The sequence below is a fragment of the Centroberyx affinis genome, unplaced genomic scaffold (genome assembly GCF_046629955.1).
Source record: "Centroberyx affinis isolate AG114_WGS23_722 - 3 ecotype Tasmania unplaced genomic scaffold, CSIRO-AGI_Caff_v1 ptg002978l_1, whole genome shotgun sequence".
NCBI lineage: Eukaryota > Metazoa > Chordata > Actinopteri > Beryciformes > Berycidae > Centroberyx > Centroberyx affinis.
The window spans coordinates 137,472-165,301 of NW_027281085.1; the positions used below are offsets into that span (position 1 = coordinate 137,472).

Below are 27,830 nucleotides of genomic sequence, written 5' to 3' on the forward strand. Positions count from 1 at the left end.
GGTCGCCTCCACCTCCTCCACCCTCGGCACCACTGGCTCTCCGCTGGCTCCCATGGGTGGACCAGAGGCTGTGGAATGAAATGTTGAGCTCGGCTCGACACCGGCAGGCGTTCTGGAAACCGCTTCGGGAACAGAACAGAAAAGCTCTTCCATCAAAACGTCCGTTTCAGCCTCTAACGCCTCGACGTCTTCAGACAGAGACTCCCTCTCTGAAAGCACTAAAGCTAAATTCTCAGTTTCGGCTGCAGTCTCACGTTCGGCTCCATTCCCAGTCTGGACTAAAGTGTCCTGGACTATTTTTTCCGCTTTATCGTCTAGTGTGGATTTAGTTTGAAGCAGGGCGTCGGTTTGTAGAGATTCCACCAGAGCCTTGACTTCAGCCAGCGTTACCGACTCAAGAGTCATGGCTTCGGCCACGCTCAACCCTTCCTCTACTGCTCTCTCCTCCTCTTTCTCCTCCCTCTTCCCACAAACCATCCCTGAGGATAAACTACTAGCTTCTACTGTAGATTCTACTTTGTTTTCTACTGACATGGCTGTGGATTCAGCTGTATTTTCGATTAAGGCAGTATGTGCGAAGGTATCGGCTCCTGAGTCTGTATGGTCGGTTTGCGCTGCTTGAGCTGCTGTATCTACTGCGGCTTCTATTGTAGGCTCTACTGTACTTTCAACAAAGGCGGCTCTAGATTCTACTGTTTCCAGAGGAGAGGAGAGCACATCTGATTTTGGTTCTATTGCAGTTTCAATTAAAGGTTCTACTGTGGCAGCTGTAAATTCTGATGTTTCTACGTTGTTCTCTGCTGATGAGGGCGACACAGGGGCAGCAGTGAGCTCTACTGACCCAACAGAGGTCTCTACTTTGGCTTCTATTGTTTCAACTGGTGGAGGCTCTACTGAGGTTATTTCTGGTTCTACTGAGACAGATGTGGGGTTGGCTGGAGGGGGTACGGAGGTTGCGGTGGAAGATATATTTCTGTCCGAAACACCATCAGCAGTAGATGCCCCAATAAATCCTGGAGGAGTCTGTGAGGTTGTTTCGGAGGAAGGTGAAGTCTTAGTAGAAACCCCAGTAGATGATTTTGGGACTGGAGGGGATTCTGATTTTGGTGATACTGGTACACTATCGGGTGGAGGAGTAGACTTGGTGGGAACATCATCAGCTTGTTTAAGAGTAGAAGCAGCAGGAGAGGCAAACGCCGCCGGCTTCGTCTTAGAAGAGGAGTGAAAGGTCTTTATGGAGGAGGTGGCAGGAGGTTTGGGGGGGGCTTGGTGTTGAGGAGGAGGAGGTTTGGCGAAGGCTTGGGCAACAAAGGCTGTGGGGGGAGGAGGAGGAGGAGGAGAGGTGGAGGAAGAGGAGGAGAGGAGAATGAAGGAGGTAAAGGAGAGGGGGAGAAGAGGAATAAGTAAAACCACTCAGTATGACAGCAGAAACAGCAGTAGAACAGATCAGTGTTTGTATCAGAGTTGAGGGATTCAATCAATTAATAGTCAATTAGCTTGGCTGGTAGAAATACTGTCTTTCAGCCAATTTAAGAGTAAGTTTTTGGATCCATGCTAGTTTATATTAGTATGTACTTTTCCATGTTGTTCCAGCAGTTTACATAACCTGGTCCTTCTATCTGACTCTAATAATCTAGTTTATACAGCACCAGAGGATAAATACAGTAATACAGGGTGTTGGAAAAAGCCTGGAATCAAAGGCATAAGTAACATCTTATGTGGCTGGACGGCGCCCATCATTACATACTGCCAGTTCATGGATGATTCACACATTTTCTAATTGATGGATGGACAGTGAGGAGGGGGCCGGTAGAGCGGATCCCCAGATACCTTGATTTGAATTTTCTCAATTATGCTTTCTAGGGCTACCTGAAGAAAAAACTGAACTGTGAAATTCCAAAATCAGATACAATGTGGTGTTGTGTTTGCAAATCTGTGTGGAAGTTGGCGGTGATCATACTGAACTTGCATTTTTGAAGGAGATATCAAAGGGTCTGGAGTAGGAGATTTCCCTCCGACTCCAGACCCTATATTGGGACTTTTCTGACACCCGGTACAATAGACTGTAGGTGCTGACCTTTACCAGCAGGGGACGCTGTGTCAGGTCTCCTCTGGGAGAAGAGCTGCTCCAGGAGTTTAGAGATGTCCACAGCTGGCTGGGGTTTGGCTTTCTCTGGCAGGAATAGAATAGTTACAATACATAAGGACATAATAGCATAGCAAAGAATACCGGGTGTTTAAAAAGTAGGTATATATACATTTTAATAATAATAATAATAATAATAAGGTCACACTTTTTTTGGATAGTCTAATGTTGATACTCAACTTCCTGTGGAGTGAGTCACTAAAAGTTTGTGGAGTGTGTCACTAAAAAGTCTACTGAGTTGTCACTCTTCCAACATGGTGGCATGTCCCTTCTAACCACTATACTACTCTCTCCATACATTCACCTACCAGGACAAGCCTCTAGAATAGAAGAAAAACCAGTATAAAATAAAAAAGAAATTATCCAACATCACAAGAAAATGCCTGACAGAAGAAGAGGAAGGCGGAGGCAGGTGTGTGTGTGTGTGTGTGTGTGTGTGTGTGTGTGTGTGTGTGTGTGTGTGTGTGTGTCTTACTGATGTGTGTTCTGCGTGGCTGTTTTCTGGGGTCTGATGGTTTGGAGCTGAACAGAGCGATCTGCGGCCTCCATACAAGTCTACACAACTCCCTGTGAATACACTGGACACACACACACACACACACACACACACACACACAAAATCATCTCTAATGTATTTAAACTGCAAAAAATGTCCATTGGAGAAGGAGGATGGTGCAGACCCACGGCGGTGGACGTATTATTTTGGAATGAACCTCTTTAAATATGCAATGAATTTTGAATGGATTTCATGTAAATTCAACATATTTAATGTTCAATTCAAGAAAAACTGGAGTTATGTTTTCTTTTATATTTACATTTTAGAACAGCTGAGGCTCTTATCCAAAGCAGCTTCAAATGAATAAGTTTAAGTGTAATAACGTACAGTTAATGCAACAGCAGAATAATCATAGATTCCTAGATTATCAATATCACATGCTACCAATAACAGTATATTACGTTTAAAGGGTAACCAGAGCTTTTTAAAGGGACATAGGGAAGGTGAAGCCCAGGTAATTATTTTTATTTTTCAAATAGTTCATCTATCCCTTTTCAAGATTTGAAGAAAAAAAACATAGGCTTAAATGAATACTACTAAAGAGATAGATAGATAGATAGATAGATAGATAGATAGATAGATAGATTAGACCTACTTACTTTAACACATAATCCTGTTCTTCCTCTGAGCAGAGCAGCAGCCATGGTTGTCTGAATAAAAATATATAAAGCAGACAAACAGTCTCTATAAGTAGAGTGTACAGTAGAGTCTGTACAGTGTTAGTAGAGTCTGTCCAGTCGGTCTGGGAAAGTACTAAATGTCCTGAGTCAAACTCCTCTCCACCATGGCACTGTTGCTCTGTTTTCTCGCTGTAAACAGACCAGGGAATAATTGAAGAGCAGCTGAAAAATGTTCCCAACTTGCAAAAACAATAAATCGCAATAAATACTAACAAACGTGACCCAAACGCTGCGATAAAGACTCGCTACGTCGTCCTGCACGGATTAAAACTACAAATGCGTATTTAAAGCGATGCATCTAAGTAAATGTTACCAGACCTACATACTGATGTTTTGTTTGTTATCTAATGGTTTAGTTTAGTTGAGCTGTCCTGCGTATTTCTCCAGCATGCCGTAGTTACATAAAGCTCCTTTAGTCCTCCAACACCAAAGTCAAGGCAGCTAAAATAAAATACTAGTACTTCCTGTTAGGATTATCAAAATAAAATCCTCAATGACAAACGCGTTTGCAACGTTTATTAACAAATACAAAGTGCCAACGTGAAAATAAGCAACATATTTGATGAGTCTAGTACACGTGGGGTCCCGGGGACCACAAGAGAGTCCCCAGCAAATTGATGAATTGTTAAACTTCACCATTATTTAATTTACAAGACGTTAACACAATTAGAGAATGTAGCAGAATGGCTGTTTTAATCATAGTTTCTCTGTTATCTCTCTACCTACAATACAGATAGTCACTGGAACTCTAAATCATATCTGACAATAAAAATATTCTCAGATTTGGGTCCAAGAGGCAAAATCTCATCAAATGGGGGTCTGTGGCCCTAATGTGGTCCTTGATATGAAAAAAGTTGAGAATCACTGGTCTAGTAAATTTTTTCCCAGTTTTCATACGGTTTCGCCATTCACACACCATTACTTAGTGGACTGGACATTTCTCAGAGGCAGAAATAACTTAACTGGAGTCTTTAGGCTACAAACGATTTTTCGTGGCAAGTTAGCTAAGTGGCAAACTTTAAAGGCAAAGAAGGAACTCTTGTCAAAATATAAATGGCAAAGACTTATTTTTTTATTCATTCGTTACCATGGAAGTCATGACCTACCAAGTCAGCTGGCTAGCTAACTTGCTCACCGAGATAGCTAGGCCTATTGGCTAATAAGGCCAGTTTTAACTTGAAGGTCAGCGAGGCTAAGTAGCTAAACTTTTTTCAGTTTTTTTTTCAGTTAGTAGCAATATTAGCTACCTTCTCTTGTACCCCTTTCCTTTTCACTGAATTCATTAAGACAGTGCCTGGGGGTAGGGATCGCTCAGGGGGTCATGAGAACATTTTGGGAAGTCACAAGATGATTTACAGGACAGGAAAAAACATATTTCTACTAGGCTATACACATTTATTCAAGTATATTTTTTCTGGGGGTATTTTTGCAAATTTTTGTTGATTTCTTGTGCAATTCTGAATAGTTTTCAGCCACTAGGCCTCCTCTGATAATCAAATGAAACAACCTGAAAAGGGAAAATCATTCCTTGTTTGAACTGATCACCATTCTGTATCTTATATGCAGCCTGTGATGCTCTAAACTACAGTCTCATGTTACTTAGCCAGAAAAAGTGTTGTTCTTTGGCTCTTCCCATTGAGCTTAAACCAGTGGGCAGTAACTCAGCAGATTATTTCTGCCTCCAAAGCAGCTCTGCCTCCAGGAAATGCTTATATAACTAACCTCCTATCTGCAATTACCTACTTAAGCTTTTACGCTTTTATTTTGAAGGCAGAGCCGGCTGACTTCTGGTCTTATCCTGGCTTAATCTGGCTGACTTGACGCAGTTTGGTTCAAGTGAAGCAGACAACGCCCCCTTTACAAGCATGGCAGCATATGCAAGCACAACATAGAACCGGAGTAGATAGAGAGGGAACTCCCATTCATATCAATAGAGTCCTTATGGGAGGTGTGTGTATCATTCATGCTGATAGGAAGGACTTCACCTTCAATTCTTGCAAAACTTCTGCATCCTTTACCTTCAGTCCCTCTGAAAACATGAGAGGAAGGAGCTTTCCTTGACCAGCATGAGGCAGGGTTTCCCTTGAGCCCCCGGTAGATACTGCAGTAGGTATAAACTCATTTCTCCTGACCAGGGGTGTGACCAAGTCAGCTTTGCTCAAGTCCCAAGTAAGTCTCAAGTCTTGATGCACAAGTCTCAAGTCAAGTCTCAAGTCTAAATGTAGATTACTAAGTCAAGTCAGAACAAATCAAGAGTCCAGTATCAATTTAATATCTTAAAGAAAACTAAATATCTAGGACTTTTCAATGCAATATGGTTTTATTAGGATAAAAACGTGGTAAGAGCATCATGAGTTTGATTTCTATAATCAGTTTCAACTTCAATAAATTCAATCATTCCATACAAATTCAGAAAACAGAATTTAAATTCAGTCGTCTGCTGGAACAAATCTCATCACTTTCAATCTGAGTCATTTACACAAACACAAGATCTTTTGTCAGGACTTTAGAAACCTTTTCAAGTCATCAAAGTAGAAGTCAAAGTCGAGTCCCAAGTCCCCAAGTCAAGTCTCAAGTCTTCTCTTCATGCATCAAGTCAAGTCTCAAGTAATTAAAATTGTGACTTGAGTCCCGATCTCTGCTCCTGACCCAGCTGCCCTTCCTCCTGTTCATGGTCCTGTGAAGCTCCAATAAAGCTGATGTGTGGGTTGAACTGGCACCATGTCACTTAGCTTGGACCCTGTTTGGCCAAGTCTTGATGGGATGCAATAGAGCCAGAAAAGTCAGTCAAGCTCACTTCAGTAGAAATGGTCCTTTATTGGTGCTTCTGCATAGTTTCTGGGCTGTTTATTATTCTGGTGAGCACAGCATTCAACATGATGGAGTAAGCTACAAATGCTGTCAAGCTCCTCATAACTCAAGGATGCTGTGATTTTAGAATTGATGTGATTCTCCATCTTCTTGTCCCAGTCCTGGTGGTTGAGATTGTGATCTGTCAGAAAAGCTACACAGAAAGCAAGAAAAAATGAGAAGAATGAAACAGCTTTTTTTCTTTGTTCATTTATTTGCAGTGATAAAACATAGTAGTGAAGTGACAAAAAAGTGATAAAATATGACAAAAACACTTAATTAGTGCAGGTGACATAAAAACAAACAAATAACGAAAAATGTGACGCGCAGTGGTTCAGATGAATTGGATAACATAATTTATACAAAGATGCATAAAATGACATGGGAAATAAAATAGTCCTGAGGCAGAAAATTAAATCATTAGGGAAGGTAATTACTAACTACTTACTGCCAGCTAATACAGCAAAAATTATTAAAATTGCATTTTCCTGGGAAGTGAAACACTGCTGGTTTGCTCCTAGAAAGCTCCAATCCGGCTTTTCTTCATGGCCCCGACTGTTGAAAACATTGAGTTTATGTTTTCTGCCACATTGTAGCAAATGTTAGGTCATGTGATTTCTGTCCACTTGGCTTTTCCTTTAGATAGACGAGCAAATGTGTTCAACTTGGTATCAAAATGTCCTCAGGCTCTTTTTCATCTGATTTGGAGTCAAACCCCAACCTAACCCTAATCCTAACCCACTAAATCTGACACCACATGAGCACTGCATCAACCCATTTCACAGTGAACAGTATGTTTCTCATGCTTTTTGATATAACCTCTAGTTATACATAAATGTAGGTTAAAAACAATTAAATAATACGCCAGAGAAACCAACCATAGACAACTGTAGTCTTGGTCCAACTGAAGTTTATTCTGAACATTGAAAGACAACAACGTACATCTTCTTCTACAGTGATAATTAACAGCAGGCTGTCTCTATCGCCCCCATAGCGCTCATATATTAACTCTCAGATAGCAGTAGTATTATACACAACCTGGAAGATAGACAGTAAGAACGGGTTCAAACTGGAGTGGATTAGTTTTAGTACAGTGGGGAACGGAGGGGGAAACTGGGATACTGGAGAACAGTACAGAGAGGTTTGGGAGGGCGGGGGGAGGGGTGTAAGACATCTTCAGCATCATCATCACCATTCATCATAATCATGGTCACACAAGTTCAATTTAGGGAAACACATACACACATACACACCTTCCTCCATGGTCAAGCTGCTGCAATTAGTCGCTGAATTTTGATTGGACAGTGGCTGGTCACTAAGGTAACTATCGGTAATCATGGTAACTCAGTGCGTTACTGTAACCATGCGATTATAATGGCCTAGCTAACCAGATTACTAACTAAATTAACTAACTGGCCAAGTAGCTAACTAACTAAGCAACTAACATACTCTAAAACTGGCTAGCTAACCAAGTGCCGTCATTAAGTGCCTGTCTAGCTACCTAGCTATGCTAACTAGCCGTTAGCTAGCCGCGTCCTGTCCTGTTCTGCTCTGGTCTCCAATATCTGGACTCAATATCAGTATCAGTGTTTGTTTTAAAAGTGCTGGAAGTGCCAACGCACAGTAACATCATTCTGGATTTTTTTTCACGGGGACATTTTGGGAAAATAGGTCTGAACACTATTTGGAGTGTCGGTCACTTGACAGCTTCACACAGCAGCAACGTAACAACAGAGTTCAGATGTGAGTTCAGACACAAATCAACAAATAAATATATATACGACTCCCAGGTGCTCCTGACATTAGAAAAAAACGAAACAAAAACTTCTTCTTCTTTACAGTACCTCAGTTCAAGCCGTCACACCTGGTCCCTGGACGTCAATATTTCAGCATTATAGTTATCAGTATCATCAGCATAATTATTATTGTCATAATTTATACATATAAAGGGAGACTTTGACATGTAGTCTGTGATTCGTCTACACCAGACACTTGCCATATAATGGGGTGCATTTTTTTTTTCCAGTTTTCTCAGCTACCCTAAAAACAGCTCATTAGCATTGTTAGCATTTCCCATTAAACCCGTGAGTAGCGCTTGCTGCGATGGTGTGGAAAGTGTCCGGTGAAGGGAAACAGACTGAAATTCAAAATGAAATTCAAAATGTCAGCGTCCCTTTACATGCAGTACCTCAAGGCTGGTCGTCTGAAGAGCTGATCATAAGACTCTTAAGGTAAGACTTTTAAAAAAAATACACCAAACTGTACCTTTAATTAGCCTGTCCACCTTGACACACTTACACACACACATCCACACACACACACACACACACACACACACACACACACATTGGGTGTGGTGGGTAGGGGAGAAAGGGAGGGTTGGGATTGTCACTGGAGTATCTGTGAGACTGTGTCTGATGAAGCAGAGGGAGAGAAAACAGTAAAGACCGGACCGGGTTCGGAGAGGACTTGGGACTGGACTGGATTGCACTGGACTGGACTGGATTGAACTAAATACGGAACTGGACCAGACTGAGGGCGGACAGGACCAGACTGTATCAGATTAGAGTAAACAGGACTGGGATTTGTACTCTTAAGCCCATTTATGTAACACTATTCATTAGCGAGTTAGCTAGCCAGCTAGGTAGCAAGTGAGTTAGTGAACTGCTGCCAAACAGTGGAGTCCAATATAAGAACTGCTTTTTGTCTTTTTAAAGGCTGTCTGTATGTCTTCATTTCATTCACAGCCGGGCTGGGCGACAATTCAATATTATCGTGTATCGTCTTTCAGTGGAATCATATTGTGATGATATGGTGATTTTTGGATATCGTGACGCACAATCCTGCTGTCTGAATTGATGATAACAAGAAAATACTATTTAAAAACTGAGTTAAAGATCTTACAGAATATTATTTGAAATTTGCAGTTTTCACACATACCATTACCATTCGGTTCAATGGGATAAGCATTAATTTGATTATTTGACATGATTTTTGCATACCTGAGCCATATCGAGATATATATCGATATCGGAAAACATCCTTAGCATTATCGTGATTTCAACCATATCGCCCAACCCTAATTCATAGATGATTATTATTGCAAAATGTCTGATATATAAATGTTCAAACTGTTACTAATTTAGAATTAAGTATTTCAAGTATTTCCCCCTATGGCAAAACGAATGGTGATTCGTGGATGGAGATGGCTTAATTTGACACTTTCCCTCAGCAGAATGTACCGCCTTTCTCAACTGATACCGGCCAGACTGGCTCTTTTCAAACCAGACCAGACTACAAAAACCTAGACCGGTCTAGTTGTTCAGTCCAGTCTAATCCCGCCCAACTGAGTCCAAATCTGTCTGATCCAATTCTTATGGCTCTTCAAAACAACTCTAAAGACCCGCTGCGGTCCGATCCAGTCCAGTCAAGTCCCATCCAGGTTTTTTACGGTTCTTCAAACAGCTGGAGGTCCAGCCTGACGACGATCTCTCCCGTCGGAACCTCGTGGAGCAGCAACCGCTTCGTGATTGGTCCTTTAGAACCCTGGTCCTTCTTTATTTCAGCCAATCGGATCTCTGTCCTGCCCAGGAAGTCTGGGGAGAGAGAGAGAGAGAGAGAGGGAGAGAGAGAGAGAGAGAGAAAGAAAAGAGGGTTGTGTGGGTAATGAAAACAATAAAGCCATTGATCCCTACTTGAACAGGTAATCAAAATGGAAATCCTTGAAGCGTGTGTGTGTGTGTGTGTGTGTGTGTGTGTGTATGTGTGTGTGTGTGTACTGACCGTCAGGTGAGAACTGGTCTCGTTCGAACACAGTGACACAGAGGACGTCCTGTTCAAGGTCCTTTATAAAAAACTGACAGTTGGAGTTCCACTTAGGATTCAACGTGTCCTACAGAGACAGAGAGAACAGCAGCACAAGGAAAATTACCTATATATTATATATACACATACATGTTAAATTATATTCAATAAAAAGGCATTGCTTTATCTTTGAGGGCATATCTCTAGTGGGTTAATAGTGTTTAGACCTTTCTGCTTATTCAGTGATAAATCAATACTATCAGTCAATGGATAGGTGTGTAACTTGTCCAGCAGGTGTTCATCAAAAATGTAATAGTAATATAGACATATAAAACATAATTAAAGAAAAGCAAAAAATACCTGTAATGTTTTAATGATATCACAGTGGGAACTAGGCCTGTCACCGACTAAGCATTAAATATATACATATATATATATATATATAGTTAGTATTTAATCATAAAATCAAGTGGGTATTCAATGAATTCGGCTCGATCTGTGCTTAAAGCCTCTTTAACTTAAGACTTTAAACATACAAAATACAAAATATCGCCAATTGGCTATCAATTGTTCAGAGCAACTGCAGAATTAGACCCCTAAATGTTACTGGCGATAGTTTCTCATGGAGCATCGCAGACGAAACTGAGAAGTGGCAGAAGGAGGACGATAATAAACCTGTAAGGGATTCAAATGATAATAATCATCATAACAAATAATAATTGTAATAATCATAGGAATACCTGTAATGTTTTAGTGATATGGCACTGGGAACCCATGGTCACCTCACAGTACGGGTTACTCTTCCCTGGAAATATAGTTAAATAGTTCGGTAGTTATCTATCATGAATGATACTAAACAGACAGTTTTTGGTTACACATGTAACCTCTGTTCTGTGAAGAAGTGAAGGAGACATTTCTCATGGGACACACTTTTTAATCATGTGACAAGTTCCTGGCATAGAAAAATGACTATAAATAACAAAATGATTGAAATTCAAATGTCAAAACGTGTGCGTACCGTGGGAGCGACAGGGTTTGAGTTCAATTCCCTCCACGATGTTGACCATCAGTCTGCCAATACCTGTAGCCCTCTGAGAACGGACTGAGAGAGAGAGAGAGTGAGGGAGAGAGAGGGAGGGAGAGAGAGGGGGAGGGAGGGAGGGAGGGAGGGAGAGTGAGGGAGGGGGAGGGAGGGAGAGTGAGGGAGGGAGGGAGAGAGGGGGAGTGAGAGGGAGGGAGGGAGAGAGAGAGAGAGAGAGAGAGAGGGACGAGAGAATAGCAATTTCTCGTTATTCACTAATATTTTAAACATCACACAGAAGAGAAGTTTAATAATGGAAGATCAGATTGGATATTTAAATTTCTCTATCTCTCTATTGAACCAGTCAGGATGGATGGATACCTAGGTAAGCCTTCTCTCTCTTCTTCTTCTCTGTTTCAATGAAGAGTTCTGATGCCGCCTTGATTTTCTGAACCCACGCCGTCCTACACACACACACACACACACACACACACACACAACCAGAAACACACACTTGTTAGTGACTACAAACATTTTCAGCCTAAGCAATGCATCCAACCATGTTAAATAAGACACCAATACTATAAGGAATCCTGACATTACTGTCAGTTTTGTATTTTCATTGAAAATCAAAGCTTGCTGCTCCCTCTACTGGCTTAAATCTCCCTTTGGGATTTGGTACATACATTCTACTGTATACAGTATATGTGTGTGTGTGTTACCTTTCATTAATGCTCTCAGCTCTGATGGTATACACTCTGTCTATGTGAGAGATGTGGAACAGAGGTTCGTCTCCTGACGGGTCCGTTGGCAGCTTCACTAACACTTCATTTAGGAAGATCGGCTGGCAGAGACATTATTGAATTATTACAGGTTACTGCAGGTCACATAGAGAATATAGAAGTTCATCTCTTGACAGGTCAGCAGTCAGTATGCAGCTTCTTTCAACTCTTACATGAAGTCAAGTCAAATTTATTTCTATTCCACTTTACCAGGGTACCTGCAGGCTTCACAGTGCCAGATTTAAGACATTTAAACTTTTTTAATTCTACTTGGAATTGAATTTCACAGCAATTTAAAAACCAAAACATAGAAACAAACTGGCAAAACCAGCCTATTTCCGATTGAATATTACAAATGTAAGTTCTGAAACTATAAATGTGAATTATGGAGGACAACAAACATGTATTGTTAAGGGACATGGAGCCTAATTGTGTTTATTAAAGCAGATCGAATTAAATAAAATATAATTTTGCATGTTGTGCTAACCCCATTCTATATTAATCAAAGAGCAGACATGCAGCATAAAGAAACCTATCATTCAATGGTGAAAAAATAACACCTCAAATAACTACTGAAGACTTTTTAACACCTTTTAAGTTCTTCAATTTAGCAAATTCATTTTAAGACTTAGACATTTTAAGGACCCATGTCCAGAGAACAACAAAGAAAGTGTGTGTGTGTGTGTGTCGTCTTACTGTCTTGTACATGCGGTACTGCAGGTGCGTTTTGGAGGAGAAGACTTTGTCCGAACCAGAAAAGCCGAGAGGTTTGGTCACCTGGGTGAGGGGGGGGGAGGGAAACAAGGATTTGGAGATGGAAAACCACTTTCAGCAAACATGGGACTGTACAGAGGCTTGACTGTCCCAGAGAGGAATGAGCTGCTCACCTGTGTTAGCAGCAGGAAGTCGTTGAACAGGAAGCCGTACAGCTCCTTGCTGCTCTTGGCTTTGAACAACTTCCCGCTGTGGAGAAACTTCCTGGGACCCAGACAGTTGGTGACAGAGTTGAACACCAGTTGCTGTGGGAAAGAAGGAAACTGGTTAAAAACACTAAAAAAATACTTCACACTCATGAGGACTGAGGATTATCTCTTAGTTGTCCATAGTTTTCTCAGACAATAACAATAATACAATAATAGATAATAATACAGTGCCGTCAAAAACGTTTTCTCCTGCTGATTTTCTAGATTTTTTCAGGATTTTCACACTGAATGGAAAGAAATGATGCAAAATTTTGATGTTTTCCTCATTTGAAAGAGGTTTAAGGCAATAAAGCATGCGATCTTAAGGTGTGAAAAAGTAATTGTGTGTCTGTATCATCGTTGGATTGTATGGACAACCAGAAGCAAGTGATTCATATTTGTTTTTCAATGTATGTCCACTGCGTGTGTGTGTGTGTGTGTGTGTGTGTGTGTGTGTGTGTGTGTCAGTTACCTCAGAGAGACCCTCACACTGGACATGAGCCTGAATCCACTCTAGACGATCTGAGTTCTCCTTCTCCCTGACGCCCTCGTTCACCTGGAAACACACAGAACACACACATAAAGAACACAAACATAAATTTCCAATCAACTATCTGTGGATAGTCTCTCCCAACTTCGCAATTAATCAAAATGTTGGGTTCCTACAACGTGATCTCAAGTCTTTCAACATCAAACGGATCTGAAAAAGTATTGATTTTGAAACATTTCTAAATTTGCAGTATTACCAGTTTAATATCAAGGAAAGAATGATCAGCATTCTTCAGACCCACATGTCAAAAACGCAGCCAGGCATTTATGGTGTTGGTCTGTCTTCTGTGTGTGTGTGTGTGTGTGTGTGTGTGTGTGTGTGTGTGTGTGTGTGTGTGTGTGTGTGTGTGTGTGTGTGTGTGTGCGTGCGTGTGTGTGTGCGCACCTGTGAGCACAGCTCCTCAGCTTTCTCCAGAGCAGCTTTCAGATGGCTGTGGTCCGGATGAGATTCTGGAGTATTTTCTAAGATCTACAATCAAAGTTAGACACATCGATCAATAGAGAGCCAAAAAAACAAGAGAGAAAGAAAGAAAGAATCAGTCTGCAGTATTTCATAAGATCTAAATTAAACAAAAAGCTCCATAAGTATTTGGATAGCGACACATTGATGATTTTGCAATACATTATACGTTATTTCTTTGAGTATGAAATTCTAAAATACTTTCATTCATTCTTAAATTCTACATACATTCCTTATGAGGAGTGTGTGTGTGTGTGTGTGTGTGTGTGTGTGTGTGTGTGTGTGTGTGTGTGTGTGTGTGGTTGTGCCAATGCTACACATACGTTCTTGATGATGAGCGGGTAGCGTGTGACTCTCTGCATGGGTTTGAGCAGGAAGCTGGACAGAGGCATTCCTTTACACCTGGGATCCATAGCTAACCTCTGATAGAGAGAGAGAGAGAGAGAGGGAGAGAGAGAGAGGGAGAGAGGCAGGTAGATGGACAGTGCATTAAGGTTATCAAGGCTGTTTTAATGCATCACAGGATGTCACATCAGCACTTTCGGACTTGAGAGGGCTTTTATTACATCTTACAGCAGATGAAGACGAGCTCAACAGGATTCTGCATCTTGCAGAGTGTGTGTAACAAATGAGGAAGCTACGGCTTGTTGAACATTGCTCTGCTGTGAAACAAAGCTTTGAGAAAATGCCTTCCAAAGTCTTTTTTTTTCACATCCTCTCTTAGCCTGTGGTAGCCATGAATTTAGAGCAGCAGAGACTAAATTATCAGCGATTGACAGTGTTACACAGCTGCAGTTACTTAATGCTGAATATTTGGTTAATAGAGATCATTTGTATCATAATATAATCTTATGATAGAATGATTATGATTCATATGATTGCAATTAACCTCAGAGGTCAGAGCATTACTTTGAAATTTGTCTTGTAATAAAAAAAATCATCAAACATCCTCCACTTAGCACATTTTTTCTGATTTTCACAAATTTCAATCTAGGAGGTAAAATGCTGAAACCCTGTGTATGGAGTGTGTGTGTGTGTGTGTGTGTGTGTGTGTGTGTGTGTATTCAGTGTGTGTTATACCTTGAGGAAGTCTTTGATCTCAGGGTTGTCGTCCGTTTTCTGCTGAATCAGCGTGGCTCCGTTCAGCTGACACGAACAGAATCTGGACGCAGAAATGATTCTTCATTAGCGGACAAAAAGGAATACATTTTTGTACTAAACATAGATTGTTTAATTAAAGACAGGAAGGAATTAATTACTAAATCAAAGGATAGAATGATTACTGAACAAATGGAGTAAATGTAAATAAGCCAATTTAACACAACCATGTGAGAAACAGAACCTGAATGCTGTCGACTCAATACTGACTGACTAATTGACAAGTAATATAACAATATAATAATAATATAAGATATATTAGATGATTGACAGACAGAACCTGATGTAGGGCTGCATGTGAGGCAGCTGATTGGTCAGGATGTCACCAATCATCTTCACCGGCATCCGGTCACCTGACATCTTCTTCCTGACTCTCAAAGCCCTGTGGGAGGAGAGAGTGGGGATGTGTTTAATGTGTGTGAGTGTTTTGCGTATGAGTGTGTGTGTCTGTGCTGTAGCAGTGCGACGTTTAACATGGTGTGTGTGTGTGTGTGTGTGTGTGTGTGTGTGTGTTTAGAGTGTGTACCTTCTTCAGCAATTTCATCTTCTGTGTGTATGTGTTGTGTGTCTTTAATCTGTATGTTTCTGTTAGTGTCTGATGGCAGATTAGAGTTTAGAGGAACATTTGGCTCCGCCCACTGAGGTCTAACTCAACCAATGAGATTATTTCTGCCTCAGAGAAAAGTTGCCTGATGCGTTGTGTTTGTGTGTGGAGTGTGTTTACTGTGTCTTCCTTTACTTGAGCAGTTTGATGTTGCACATGATGAGTTCCTTCCAGTTGACGAAGATCATGGCCACTTCCTTCTCCGTCAGCAACTCACACTCTAGCAGAGGTTTCTGGAAGATCTACACACACACACACACACACACACACACAGAGAATAGAGTTTGACGGCCGATACCAATACTGATATTTTTAGACCTTTTGTGCCGATAGTAAATCTTAAAATTTGACCACGGTCATACCAAAAAATCACAAATATTCAGTGTTTCCAAAGTAATTTATTCTTGTCAGGGTGGAAAAGCAAGAAATTAATTTACAAATAACAAAACTGAACACTTAAACAAATAAAATAAAATGTGCAAAGACCATCTCATTGCAGGTTTTAAAAACTTGTACGTGTATTTCTGTGTGTGTGTTTGTATGTGTGTGTACCTCAGTGACGAGCTGCAGGTCGTTGACATAGTTCTCCTCGGTGACGATCAGCTCGTGTGTGTATCCCTGCCTCTTCCTCTCCATGGGACTCAACATGTCCAGCAGGTGGAGGTCGGCGCACCCTGGAGCACAACACACACACACACACACACACACACACACACACCAGAGCAGCTGTCAACCAAATATCCTGCAGCACACAACAGGAGATCACAACACTAAAACATAATCTAAACCCCCAAAAAAATAAGTATATCAACACTTTACACACATTCACAATACCTATAGTAATACATACCACACAATACATACCTGAGATCAATAAACAGGAGGCGGGCGTGTTTGTGCTTCTGAGTGTGTGTGTGTGTGTGTGTGTGTTAGTTCTGTCATACATATGTCAAATATCATGTCATACCGAGAATGTGTGTGTGCTTCTGTATGAATGTGTATTTTTGTGTGTGTGTGTGTCAGGGTTAAAGGAGAACACCATTTAAAAGTTTATATATGGCATTCCTATGGTCTACAAGAGAGTGTGTGTTTGTGAGTAATGAGTGTGTGTGTGTGTTTGTGAGAGTGTGTGTGTGTGTGTGAAAGAGAGAGAGAAAGTAACAAGGCCGTTGGGACTCCATTCTGTCTCAGAGCGTTTTAATCATCAGGACCAATCAGATTCTCCGCTTCATCAAAATCTCCACCAATAAAAACTCAGGACATTTTCACTACCGACGCTATGCTAAACATTCTGTACATTTTCACTCATTCATTCATTCGTTCGTTCAAGTATCCGTGTCGTTCCTCCGTGTGTCCGTCTAACCACTCGTTTTCCATTAAAATTCCCCATTCATTCTTTAATTCGTTCATTCACTCACACATTGACACCAAGTGCAGTCTGGTTACATTTGGCTTGGCTGTTAATCCATCCGTCCATTCATCAGAGTTGCTATTTATATCCATATGAAGCATCAATCATCATCATTCATTAGGTTTAAGTATAGATCATACAGAGCTTTTTTTTTTTTTTTCTTTTTAAATCGCACCAGACTAGACCAGAGCCAGACTTCAGACCAGTGTCGGGGAAAAGTGTGTGCGTCTTTCTGTAAAAATGGTAAAAGACGCAAAGTTAAAATCCAAGTTCTAGCTTGGGTTACGTCATTAAAGACCCCATGAAACGGCATCTTTACTTCCTTGATTTTGATTTGATGTATTTTTCTGTTGAAACAGGATGTTGAGGCGGGATCATTCAAAAGTCTAAACCAATGGAATATGAGTCAGGGAGAGAATGTTTTATTTGATGGGAGGGGCAGAGGGGCGGGATTGTTCAAAAATCTGTGATGGTTTCATTGGTTGTAATTTATATTTACGCCTACTGGTGCAGCATGAGGTCACCATTAAAGATACTCTGTTTTCCAGGAAGTAAAAGTAATGGGAATTCATTTCATGGGGACTTAATTCATTTACTATTATTGCAGAAAAAAGTGTCATGTCCAGTCGCAACATTTTGTGTCCCCAAATGATTTAAACTAAATGCTTAGTGAGGACACAAAATGGCGAGAGATAGGCATCTAGTAACAGGCGAGGCTACGTCTAGCTAGGTTAGCCGGACGTTTTGTATCAACCCAGCTGGTGTGCAGCGTGGCTCTGGCCCAGGTGGGTCTACGGTCTAATCTAGAACAGCTTCCTCTGACTGTGAGGAGAGGAGGCGAGGCCAGCGGTTCCCAAACCGTCTCAGTCCAGGATGTCGACTTCACACACTTCTCTCACCCTGGAACCGAGCCTCATTAAAACCTACTAGCACCTTTGTCCCGTGGGGACCCAACATAAACTGGCCAACGACCCATTTTGGGCCCTTGAGCCGAAGTTTAAGAACCGATGGCCTTGACTCACCGACCAATCAGGGAGCTTTACCTCCAATACTGATACACTGAGGAGCCAATAGGATCCAAGCAGGTTAATAATAATAATTCTATTGCTTGTTGTATAAAAAGTTGCGTAGTTCAATAATAATTTCATTCATTGTTTGTGTTTCTGAGGGTAAACATTAAAATCACAATACTGTCATCTGGAAAAACAAAAAACACAATAAAATACAAATCTGATATGGCAACCACTATAATACTAGTCTGTTGCTATGGGAACGGATAGAAGGGCGGTTTTGTTGCAATGGGAAATGGCAAAGATACACCGGGGGCGTACATTACCATGGTAACCGTTATCACATATTGGTAAGGATTGGTCTGTCTGTCTGTCTGTATGTGCATCTACCAGTCTCTGTCCATCTGTGTCTGTCTGCCTTTGTCTGTCTGTCTTTGCTGGTAAATCTGTGATATGATGTGATGTTCATATCGCTGTAAAGTTGTGGTTCTGAGCTAACGCCATTTTGCGTGAGCGAATTCAGCCGAATGTTTACCAGGAAGGACAGAAAACTGCAGCTGCAAAATGTGAGCTATGAATTGAAAGTAACGGATCGGGCTGCGAAAAGACAGACAGTCAGATTTATGATGTTTACTTGTGTTTCTCTACCTCTCAGTCTGTATCATGTCACTGTCTCGTCCTTTTTTGTTCCCTCCTAAGTCAGTATGTGTGATGTAACTGTCCACTCTGGGGTATTTTCAGTCCCGTGCCTCAGTGTGTATGTCACTGTCCTGTCCTCAGTTTTTAGTATTAGTTTCAAACTTCACAGATCATTGTCCCTTCCTTAATTTTTAGTAGGGGTGGAACGATTGCCCATGGCTTGGTACAGTGCGTTTGCAGTGCAGCGGGAAAACAAAAAAAAACAAAAAAACAGAAGCCAGCACCAACTCTACATCTGCTTTTTTGTGCACAAAGTAAAATAAACATTCTAACTAGCCACTGTATTTTCAAGTTCATATTAAAATGTGATGACAAAATTACATCAAGTCAATAATGATTTGATATAATTTGATAAAAAAGAAATTCCATTCAGTTCCATGCAGTTATCAGTAGCCAACGTAGATGTAGGTGAGGTAATGTTACTACTTGCTCATAATACCAATGAATAAACTGTTGTAAAAAAAAAAAAAAGAAAGAAAAACAACAGTTTCAATTACATCGATTCACAGAACGCTCCGGAGATTGAAACTGAATTAACAAGCTAGTGAAGAAGGCAAGTGTGATTGATGTTTTGCTTAGCTTCTGGTTAGCTTTCAGTGGTGTTTATGACATTATGTTTCAGCTGTTGGAATTATTCAAAGTACTAAAGTCAGCCATGATTTAACGGCAACGAGTAGGTTCTCTGACATATTGTTCCACCCCTACAGCTTAGTACCAAGTCTGTGTCTGTGTGATGCCATTGTCCTGTCCTGGTTGTTTTTCAAAATCCTCGCCCTAAACAGTGTGACAGCATCTCATCATCATAGCAACAGACAAAACAATCAACATGTAAACAAAAACAACAACAACAATAATAGAACATAAAACGGTTCATTTAAAGTTAATACATATTCAGAATAATAAACTACTATGGATAAAAACACTATCACTGTGTCTGAGTGTGAGAGATATGTGTGTGTGTGTGTGTGTGTGTGTGTGATGCATTCACACTGTTTATGGTCATGTGCATACTCCAAACTCTCTGTACCATACCGTATATTTTTTGTGTCCCGTGTGTGTGTGTGTGTATTTGGTTAGCTGGTATGCTAAGCAGTTATAGCATGGCTTTACACTTTTGCCCTGAGCTACAGGCTGAGTCCCATTCCAACCGCTCGCTCCCTTCCATGCCTCCTTGCCTCGCCTCCTTCCCAGCTGTGAAAGACACAAGGAGAAACTAGCCGTATCTAGGAAACATCAAAGGGAGCGCCGCTCTGGATTGAAATTCAGCCTTCAGCTGCTGCGGGACGTATCTCAATACTGTCTTACTTCCCCTCCTCTCCTCTCTCTTTGTCTCCTTTTGACTCCTCTAGGCTTCACTCCTCCACAACTCGGGGCAGGGGTGGGGCGAGGAGCAGAGGAGGGAAGGAGAGGGCAGAGGAGGTAAGGAAGCAGGAGGAGGGATGAGGAAAGGAGAAGAGAAGAGTATAGCAGAGCAGAGCAGTCTTTGGCATTGAGACTCATCCTCCAGCAGACAGTGGCGGAGGAGAGGAGAAGAGGAGAAGAGGAGAGAGTAAAAAAGACTCTTAACATTGAGACTTGTCCTCCAGCAGATAGTGGGTCTTTCTGTGAAGCTGTGGGAGGGGAGGGGTTAGTGAGGGGATGAAGGGGGGGGGTGGAGCCAGCGCTTTGACTGACAGGTGAATGAAGCTGCTGAACCAATGGGAGCAGGGTTAAAAAAGAGGGGGGAGGGGTTGAGCTAGTGATTCTATGACAGGATCTCCCAGAAAGCCACAAAACGACCCACTATCCACTTTACCACGCTAGGATAGGGCTTCTTGTGTGTGTGTGTGTGTGTGTGTGTGTGTGTGTATGTGTGTGTGCGCAGATGTGTGTGTGTGTGTGCATGCGTGGATATGTATATGTGTTTGTGTGTGAGTGTGTGTGTGTGTCTGTGTATACAGTCATTGTGTTCCAGTCAAACAACTGCATGTTAATCAGTCCAATCTGTGAGAAAGGAGCTCAATAGTCTCATCTCCTCTTTTCCTCTCCTTCAACCTCCTCCTCTCCTCTCCTCCGTTTCTTCCTCCCTCCCTCCCTTCCTTATCTAAAAACCTGGAAGGACGAACCTTCCACTTGTTAAAACAGTGAAAGAAGAAGAAAGGAGGAGAGAGGAGGAGGAGGAAGAGGAGAGAGAGAAGAGGAGAAGAAAGGAGAGGAGGGGAGGACATAAGAGGAGTAATGACTATTGATCTCCCTCCTGTTGAACAGTGCTGTTTGGAGCCAGAGCCTTAGATATACAGAGTTTGGCCATGTCCAGTCAGAGCCATGCATAGACAGAGTTTGGCCATCATTGGGCTTTTAACATTACAGTCTGTCTGTCTGTCTCTCTGGCTTCTATTGGTGGAGAGTCGCCATTTCCTGGTCATGTGACCTCTTGCTGCTGTCCCATTGGTTGAGTGGCCTAGTGGGCGTGGCCTAGTGGGTCTCTTTGAGGGCTTTGAGGAGAGGGGGGTTCTGGGTAATGATATGATCCTAGAGAGAGGACGACAACAACAACATCAACAAAAACAACTAAACAAAACAACAACAACAACAACAACCAATCGGGTGCTAGGTGGGTGGAGCGTGCAGCAAGACAGAAAGTGTGGAGGTGTGGTCTAACCTAGCATAGAAATAGAGAGTCTAGAGCGGGCGACAGCAGCAGCAGGCAGTATGAAGTCACAGCAGCAAGTGCAGCCACTGTGTGTCCTTAGTAATTAGTGAGGTTTCAAAAGTGCATGGCTGAAAATACTGGTTGGCTGTGTATCCAGTGATCATTTAGACACACGGGAGCAAAGCAGAACGCAGCTCCTTAGCAGTATAAATCCATACTGGCAGGCAGAGCTAAGTGGGAAAAACACACTCATCTCCTACTCATTGATTCCCATCCAAAGCACTTGTTTTTAGATAGTCGGCGAACCAAATCTCAACTATTCTTTATCTATTCTGTGTCCAAATGTAAATCCATTTAGCATTTTTGTTAGTCTGTCACGATGTTAGCTAAATTTAACATGTTAAATTCTGTATCTGCTGTCAAGACATTGTAAAATGGCGACACATCTATGAAGACAGACTGGTAGCAGGATGGGCTGTTCACCTGTACGAACAGTGAGGTCAGAGTGTCTCTTTGCACCAGCAGCAGTAAAACTGTCCAGGCTCCGCTCTAGAAACTCTAAGTCTATGGTGGATCATGCTGAAAGGGACACATGCAGGAAAAGGGGAACACACACACACACACAAATGCGTGCATACATACACACACACTCATGCGTGCACATACAAGCACACACACACACACACACACACACACCACCCAGAGGTGGTGTATGATTGGGAGGTTATCAAAGAGGCCCGTAGGAGTGTAAAGGTGAAAGGTAATAGGTCAAAACCAACCCAGGGTCAAAGGTTGAGAGAGGGACAGCATCTCCACACCTGGCTCTGGGGTGTGTGTGTGTGTGTGTGTGTGTGTGAGAGAGAGTGCTTGTGTGTGTATGTGCATAGTGTATGCGTGTTGATTGTGTGTCTGTGTGTGTTACAGTAGTTTGTATTCACACTGTGAGCATGTATTGATGTCTTTTAATATGTGTTCTGGAGATAGTGTATACGCTCATGGTGTGTGTGTGTGTGTGTGTGTGTACTCACACTGCGTGCTCGGGTCTGTATCCGTGGTGAGTTTGACGTAGTTGCTAGGAAACAGCCCCTCCCTCCCGTTGAGCTCTCCTTTCCACCAATCACAGTCGTCCTTACTGAGCACTGTGATCACCTGACCCTTCTGGAAGGCCAGCTCGTCGTCGTTCTGCGCCACATAGTCGTACATGCCGATCACCTGACACAGAGCTTGGGAGAGAAAACACAGACAGATGAAAGACAGAGTGACAGTTGGCATGAAAGTCGTATATAACAGTCACCTGATAAATTCCCCCTTACTAAAAACCTATGAAACATTTACTTGGATTATTTTATCAGGTTTGTCATGGTTCAAAATTGGTCTTTGGAGGTCCAGGCCACATCATCTGCTAATTTGCATAGGTGACATCAAGTGGTATCAACAGTACAAATTTCAGGGTGTCTCTGCGAGTTTCATCAAGGTAACTTTAAGACTCTTCAAGACATCTTAATGCCAGTAACAATGGAATATAAGACCAATTTTTCTACTGAAATGAACATTATAAAAAGAAATTATAAAAAAAAAACATTTCTTTTCAGCTTTTGTCTCACTAGAAAAACAGCGCACCAAAAAATGTCAACATGCTCAAGACTTCTAAAACTGAATTAAACTTAAAGGCTGTATTTAACAATATGCAAGGACTTTTGATTCCTTGAAAATAGGCAATCAGATTCAAGACATTTTAATACTTTTTCAGGACCTGCAGCTAAATGCTCTTGTTGATAACTGGCGATTAAGACTTTATGGAAAAGTGAAAAATGGCCGCTTCCTCCCAAAATCAATTTCAAAGATGTTAAGCAAAAACAGGCTGGTGCAACAATCTTTGTAGTGAGCATGTGCAGTATGTGTATGATGTTTTAGTTCAATTTTTAGCTCATTTATTTAGGTTTAGTAGTATATTATGGAAGAAACTATAGTATTTTAATGGATTTGTGTGTGTGTCATTGTTTGTTTGTTAATGTATGTGTGTGTGTGTGTTTACCTGTGCTGGAAGGGGCCAGTTTGGGAGGGGTGGGCTCTGTGGGTGTGGTCTTGCTGGTGCTGGGGCTCAGCAGCTTGACATAATTGGCTGGAAACCAGCCAATCTGCCGCTTTTTCCCCCGGGCCTGGACCAATCAGAACACAGCGGGATGTTAGTTATGAATCAGTCAATTAGAGTCCCCAGTTCCTTCAATGACATGATTAAAGTAACACTTTTCTAAAAAACAGCCACATAGTCATTCATACGCCAAGAAGTAAATACAATGCAGGCATGTTGTTTGTTGGCAAAAAAGGCAAAATAGATTTTAAGCCTGAGGAATATAGAATAATTTTGAAAAAATATTGTTAAATATGCTGCTGCTGACACTATATTATCCAAATGAAACTACTATTTGAATTTTATAACTTAAATTCCTACAATTTGGTTTTTCAGACAAATTTTTAATTTTACAATTATTTTGTTATGCAAAAAATGTGCTACAAGTCAAAGGGGTTACATGTCCATATATATATATATATATATATATATATATATGTTGCAGTTGATGTTTAGCATTCTTAAATGGGATTAGGACATCGATTGCTGAGTGTTCAGTGACACAGCAAGCTAACAGGTTACTGGCCTTATGGAGCTTGGGTAGATTAAGCTTTTATACACATCTTTTGTATAGCTCCACATCTTTTTGTGTACCTGGAGCTCCCCCTCCCACCAGCCCCCAGGGTTTTTTTTCCTGATGAGGATGAGCTGTCCCGGAGCCAACGTCAGCTGCTCTGCTCCTGTAGCACTGTAGGGGGCGATCACCTGGGCGATCTCTGATGGACAGAGGGAGAGGAAGAGGTGGGTAGTTAGTCCTGTAGCACCTGTTTGTTAAGTCTGAGGGCAAGTTAGCCAAGTTCAGTTTCTCATCTTGTTAATACTGTAACATCAAATGATTTGATTTCACCAGGCACGAAATTTTAAAATGCAGGGATAGTTTGATGAATTGGAAACATTTGTTTTTAGTACGTATGTTTTCATGTGACAAAATCAAGTTGGTATCATCAGCAGAAAGAACACGAAGTACAGATGAGGTGCTAGCAGCTACAATGGAACCCCATTTTATGACTGGCAATTGTCCTTTTTGTTAGTTACTTGGTTACCATAGTAACCATCAGGTGCTGATGTACATGGAAAAGTAATTGACAGCTCACCTGGTTTCTTCCCCAGACTGCCGGTCTTCCCTGCTGGTCCCAAACACTTGAAACAGAGAGGGGAAACATGGTTAAAAAAATACTAATACATAAATATCCATCTAAGAATTTTAGTTAGAACCAAAAGACATAACATGTTTCCCCAGCTAAGCATTGCATGTGTATGTCTGATTATCTTCCATCTCAGCTGGCTTGGTCCAGGCTAACGTCTGATTTTGAACCATTAGATCATTTAATTGAGACAAACCTGAAATAATATGGCCTAATTTTAAACATTCCAACCAAAGTTCAAATTATTTGACGTTTGATCCAGTTTGCATTAGTCCTTACAAAGCACTCCCTCACCTTCCAGCTACCATGTGTACTTCCATGATGACATAAGCCTTCCTACGTCTAACTCAAAGACACGCCCCCTTCCTGGCTCCCCGCAGGTCCCGTCACTTCACTGCAGACCCCCGTCTTGTTCCTGAGCGCTTTCTCACCTCTGAAGCCGAGTCTCGTGGTTTGACGTAGTTGGACGGGAAGACCCCGGTCTTGCCCCCGACCACGCCCGTCCACCAATCCCCTTCTTTCCTGGTCACCACGACAACATCTCCCTGCTGGAAACTCAGGTCCCCCTGTTCACTGCTCTCGTAGGTATACATGGCCAAGTACTCTGTACAGACGCACGTAGACACACGGATAGAGTTAATATCAATTACCCACCTATAGGAAAAAACATGTATGTGTGTGTGTGTGTGTGTGTGTGTGTGTGTGTTACCTTCTCCAGACTCAGAGGGTTTGGTTGGAGACGGGGAGGGACGTTTTACACTGGGTGGGCTGTCTGATGCTCCAGACTCACTAGGAGAGAGGAGACAAAGCCTTTTTTAAGCCTTTATAAGCCTTTTTATAATTTTACAAAATCAAGCAAACTATATTTTATTTTTTAATCACACAAAAAGTTTGGTATCTAGTTGCCAAGTTGTCATAAAGAACACATGAAGTCAATTACTATTTCACTACCTACTATGAAAATCATCCTTGTTATGACAAGACTTCTTTCAAAGACTGTTTTTTTCACTCCAAAATCAACTGACTGAGCCGTTTATGCAGATTTAATTTTGACTGATTCTGCCAGCCTCAGCTCCTCAGACCGGGCGTCGTTCCAAAGCCTGACAGCCAGAATAGCAACAACCCAGTCACCTTTGGTCTTTAGCCTAGATTTAGAAACAGCCAGGAGGGCCCGGGATGAAGATCTGTGGCTGCACTCTGGCTAACCAAGGATTAAATAATGTGAAATGTGGCAAAAAAAATGAGACCTAGCAAGCCTAAAAAGTAGAGAGTAAAATTTAAAAGTCAGTTCTAAATCCTGCAGTCAACCAGTGTAGAGAAGCTAAAGTAGGGGTAATACAGCCCTATGGTGTGTTTTTAGATATTTTTAACTCGTGACTTTGTTACTGGTTTGTTGTTTAAGAAAGAGAAAGGGGAATTTTAGTAGTCAACTTGAGATGATAGCGTCTTTTCCATTAGTAAGTCCTGCCTCTGAAAAACTGAAATTTCTATACCCGACATTGATTTGATGAATAAACTCTTGATCTGGCGTTTTAACCCACCTAGTGTTTTTGCTGCGTGCTGCGACCGCGACGGGGGGTGTCATGGTGGCGGAGATGAGCTTCACATAACTTTTAGGGAACCAGCCTCTCTGTCCCGTCTGCAGTTCACCTAACCACCACATGTCCTGCTGCTCCAACACGGTTATGATCTACAATAACAATAATAATACTACTCTTAGTTCAAGTCAATTAAAAAACTTTATTGTCCTGTAAGGAAAATGTGGTTTGCAGACAGGGCTTGCAATAACAACACACAACAGAATAAAAGAAAAGGAAAACAATTAAAAACACACAACAAATGCACACAATTAACCAACAGATTGCCACAACATACTGTATACTCTATGGACAAACATCAGCTGCCAACACCTGACATGGAGTCAATCACTCAATATAAGCTCTCTAACCAGTGCAAAATACAAAGATAAGAAAAGTTAAAATCAAAATAGTAAAAAGTCCCTTGATAGACAGATCCCTACCTCGTTTTTGTTGAAGTTGAGGTGGTTGTCCTTCTTGGCTCTCCAGGGATACAAGGCCTGAGCCTGAAGACCCTCCACCTTCTCTCCCTGACACACAGACAGACAGACAGACAGACAGACAGAGAATTAGCCAATAATACAAGTGTTTTCTATCTAGTCAATGTGACCAGATGCACCCATTTCCTGGACATTTCTGTGTGTCCAACACAGTGAAAAATGTTTTTATCTTTTGAATCCAACTGTCAACTTTCCACACTGTCAGCTGCTTCTGCTGTTTCCATTTAACCAATCAGATCTCTCTTCACATTCTGAGAACCACTCATCATGATGCTGCCAGGATTTAAAACTGCTCCTTCCTTGTCTGCTGAATCATTTTTTTTAATTACTCGATTAGAGTCTTATTATGGTGTCTGTGTTACCTGTCCCAATACAGGAGAAGGAGAGGAGCCTGTTGTCATGGTGGCGGGCGTGAAGGCGGACCGTTGCCGTAGCTGCGCTGAGGGCACACTGAGCGAAGGGTTCTGATTGGTTGAAGAGGTCGGCCAGGCGTCCCATCCCTCACTGTCTGATTGGCTGGCTGTGGTGGAGGGCCAACTGGATGTATGTGCACACACACAGGCAGAAACGCATACATGCATGACCTTATTTACTAATAGTGTGAAATATGTATGTGTACAAATGTGTCAACTTTGTAAAGAACAATCCAAGATAACTACTGGTCCAATAAAGATGTCTCCATCCATACCATACAAAAGTCATTTTAAATCATGTCCATGTTGGGAGACAAACGTGGTTGAGGTAAGAAGCCAAGAAACCAAAATAGACAAGAAAGGAAACCTATCAAGCCATCAGTGTTGGGGTTGGGGGTGGCAGGCTTTTCTATTGCTTTGTCTTTAAATGCACCAGTGAATCCAGATGAAATCTGGTTCTGATAATGTTCAGTATCAGTGTGACTCACGTGGTGCTGAAGTCGGCCCAGTTACTGTTGCTTGAGGACGTGGAGGAGGCGTGTCCAGGCGCCGGGGGAGGCGTGGCTATCGGCTGCTGGGTTGGGGTGGGCGTGGCCGAGGCCGAGGCCGTGCCGCGCAGGCTGATCGGCGCTTCGCTGTCGGGGATCCGCTCCGCGTAATTGGCAGGAAACCAACCGGTCCGCCCCCTGAGCTCTCCTCCCAGCCAACCAGGCTCTCCTGTCTGGGACTCATCCACCTAT

The 27,830-nt window shown here is 41.9% G+C and overlaps 1 protein-coding gene across 1 annotated transcript in view; it reads right to left on the reverse strand.

The window, feature by feature from the left end:
• Positions 1-8,063: 8,063 nt before the first annotated feature.
• itsn1 (intersectin 1 (SH3 domain protein)) overlaps positions 8,064-27,830 on the reverse strand; it is a 47,991-nt gene continuing 28,224 nt past the window's right edge. Inside the window, exons 22-46 of the mRNA XM_071537066.1 lie at positions 27,579-27,826; positions 27,040-27,214; positions 26,621-26,707; positions 26,162-26,290; positions 25,310-25,385; positions 25,032-25,204; positions 24,550-24,595; positions 24,050-24,171; positions 23,360-23,483; positions 22,353-22,547; positions 16,125-16,246; positions 15,708-15,814; positions 15,249-15,350; positions 14,891-14,972; positions 14,134-14,232; positions 13,736-13,819; positions 13,274-13,357; positions 12,727-12,858; positions 12,536-12,616; positions 11,780-11,901; positions 11,439-11,521; positions 11,055-11,138; positions 10,777-10,841; positions 10,016-10,124; positions 8,064-9,828 (exon numbers count right to left, since the gene is read on the reverse strand). Of these exons, the coding sequence (XP_071393167.1) occupies positions 9,680-9,828; positions 10,016-10,124; positions 10,777-10,841; positions 11,055-11,138; positions 11,439-11,521; positions 11,780-11,901; positions 12,536-12,616; positions 12,727-12,858; positions 13,274-13,357; positions 13,736-13,819; positions 14,134-14,232; positions 14,891-14,972; positions 15,249-15,350; positions 15,708-15,814; positions 16,125-16,246; positions 22,353-22,547; positions 23,360-23,483; positions 24,050-24,171; positions 24,550-24,595; positions 25,032-25,204; positions 25,310-25,385; positions 26,162-26,290; positions 26,621-26,707; positions 27,040-27,214; positions 27,579-27,826 (2,880 nt within the window). The 3' untranslated portion in view covers positions 8,064-9,679. The remainder of the gene's footprint in view (positions 9,829-10,015; positions 10,125-10,776; positions 10,842-11,054; positions 11,139-11,438; positions 11,522-11,779; positions 11,902-12,535; positions 12,617-12,726; positions 12,859-13,273; positions 13,358-13,735; positions 13,820-14,133; positions 14,233-14,890; positions 14,973-15,248; positions 15,351-15,707; positions 15,815-16,124; positions 16,247-22,352; positions 22,548-23,359; positions 23,484-24,049; positions 24,172-24,549; positions 24,596-25,031; positions 25,205-25,309; positions 25,386-26,161; positions 26,291-26,620; positions 26,708-27,039; positions 27,215-27,578; positions 27,827-27,830) is intronic.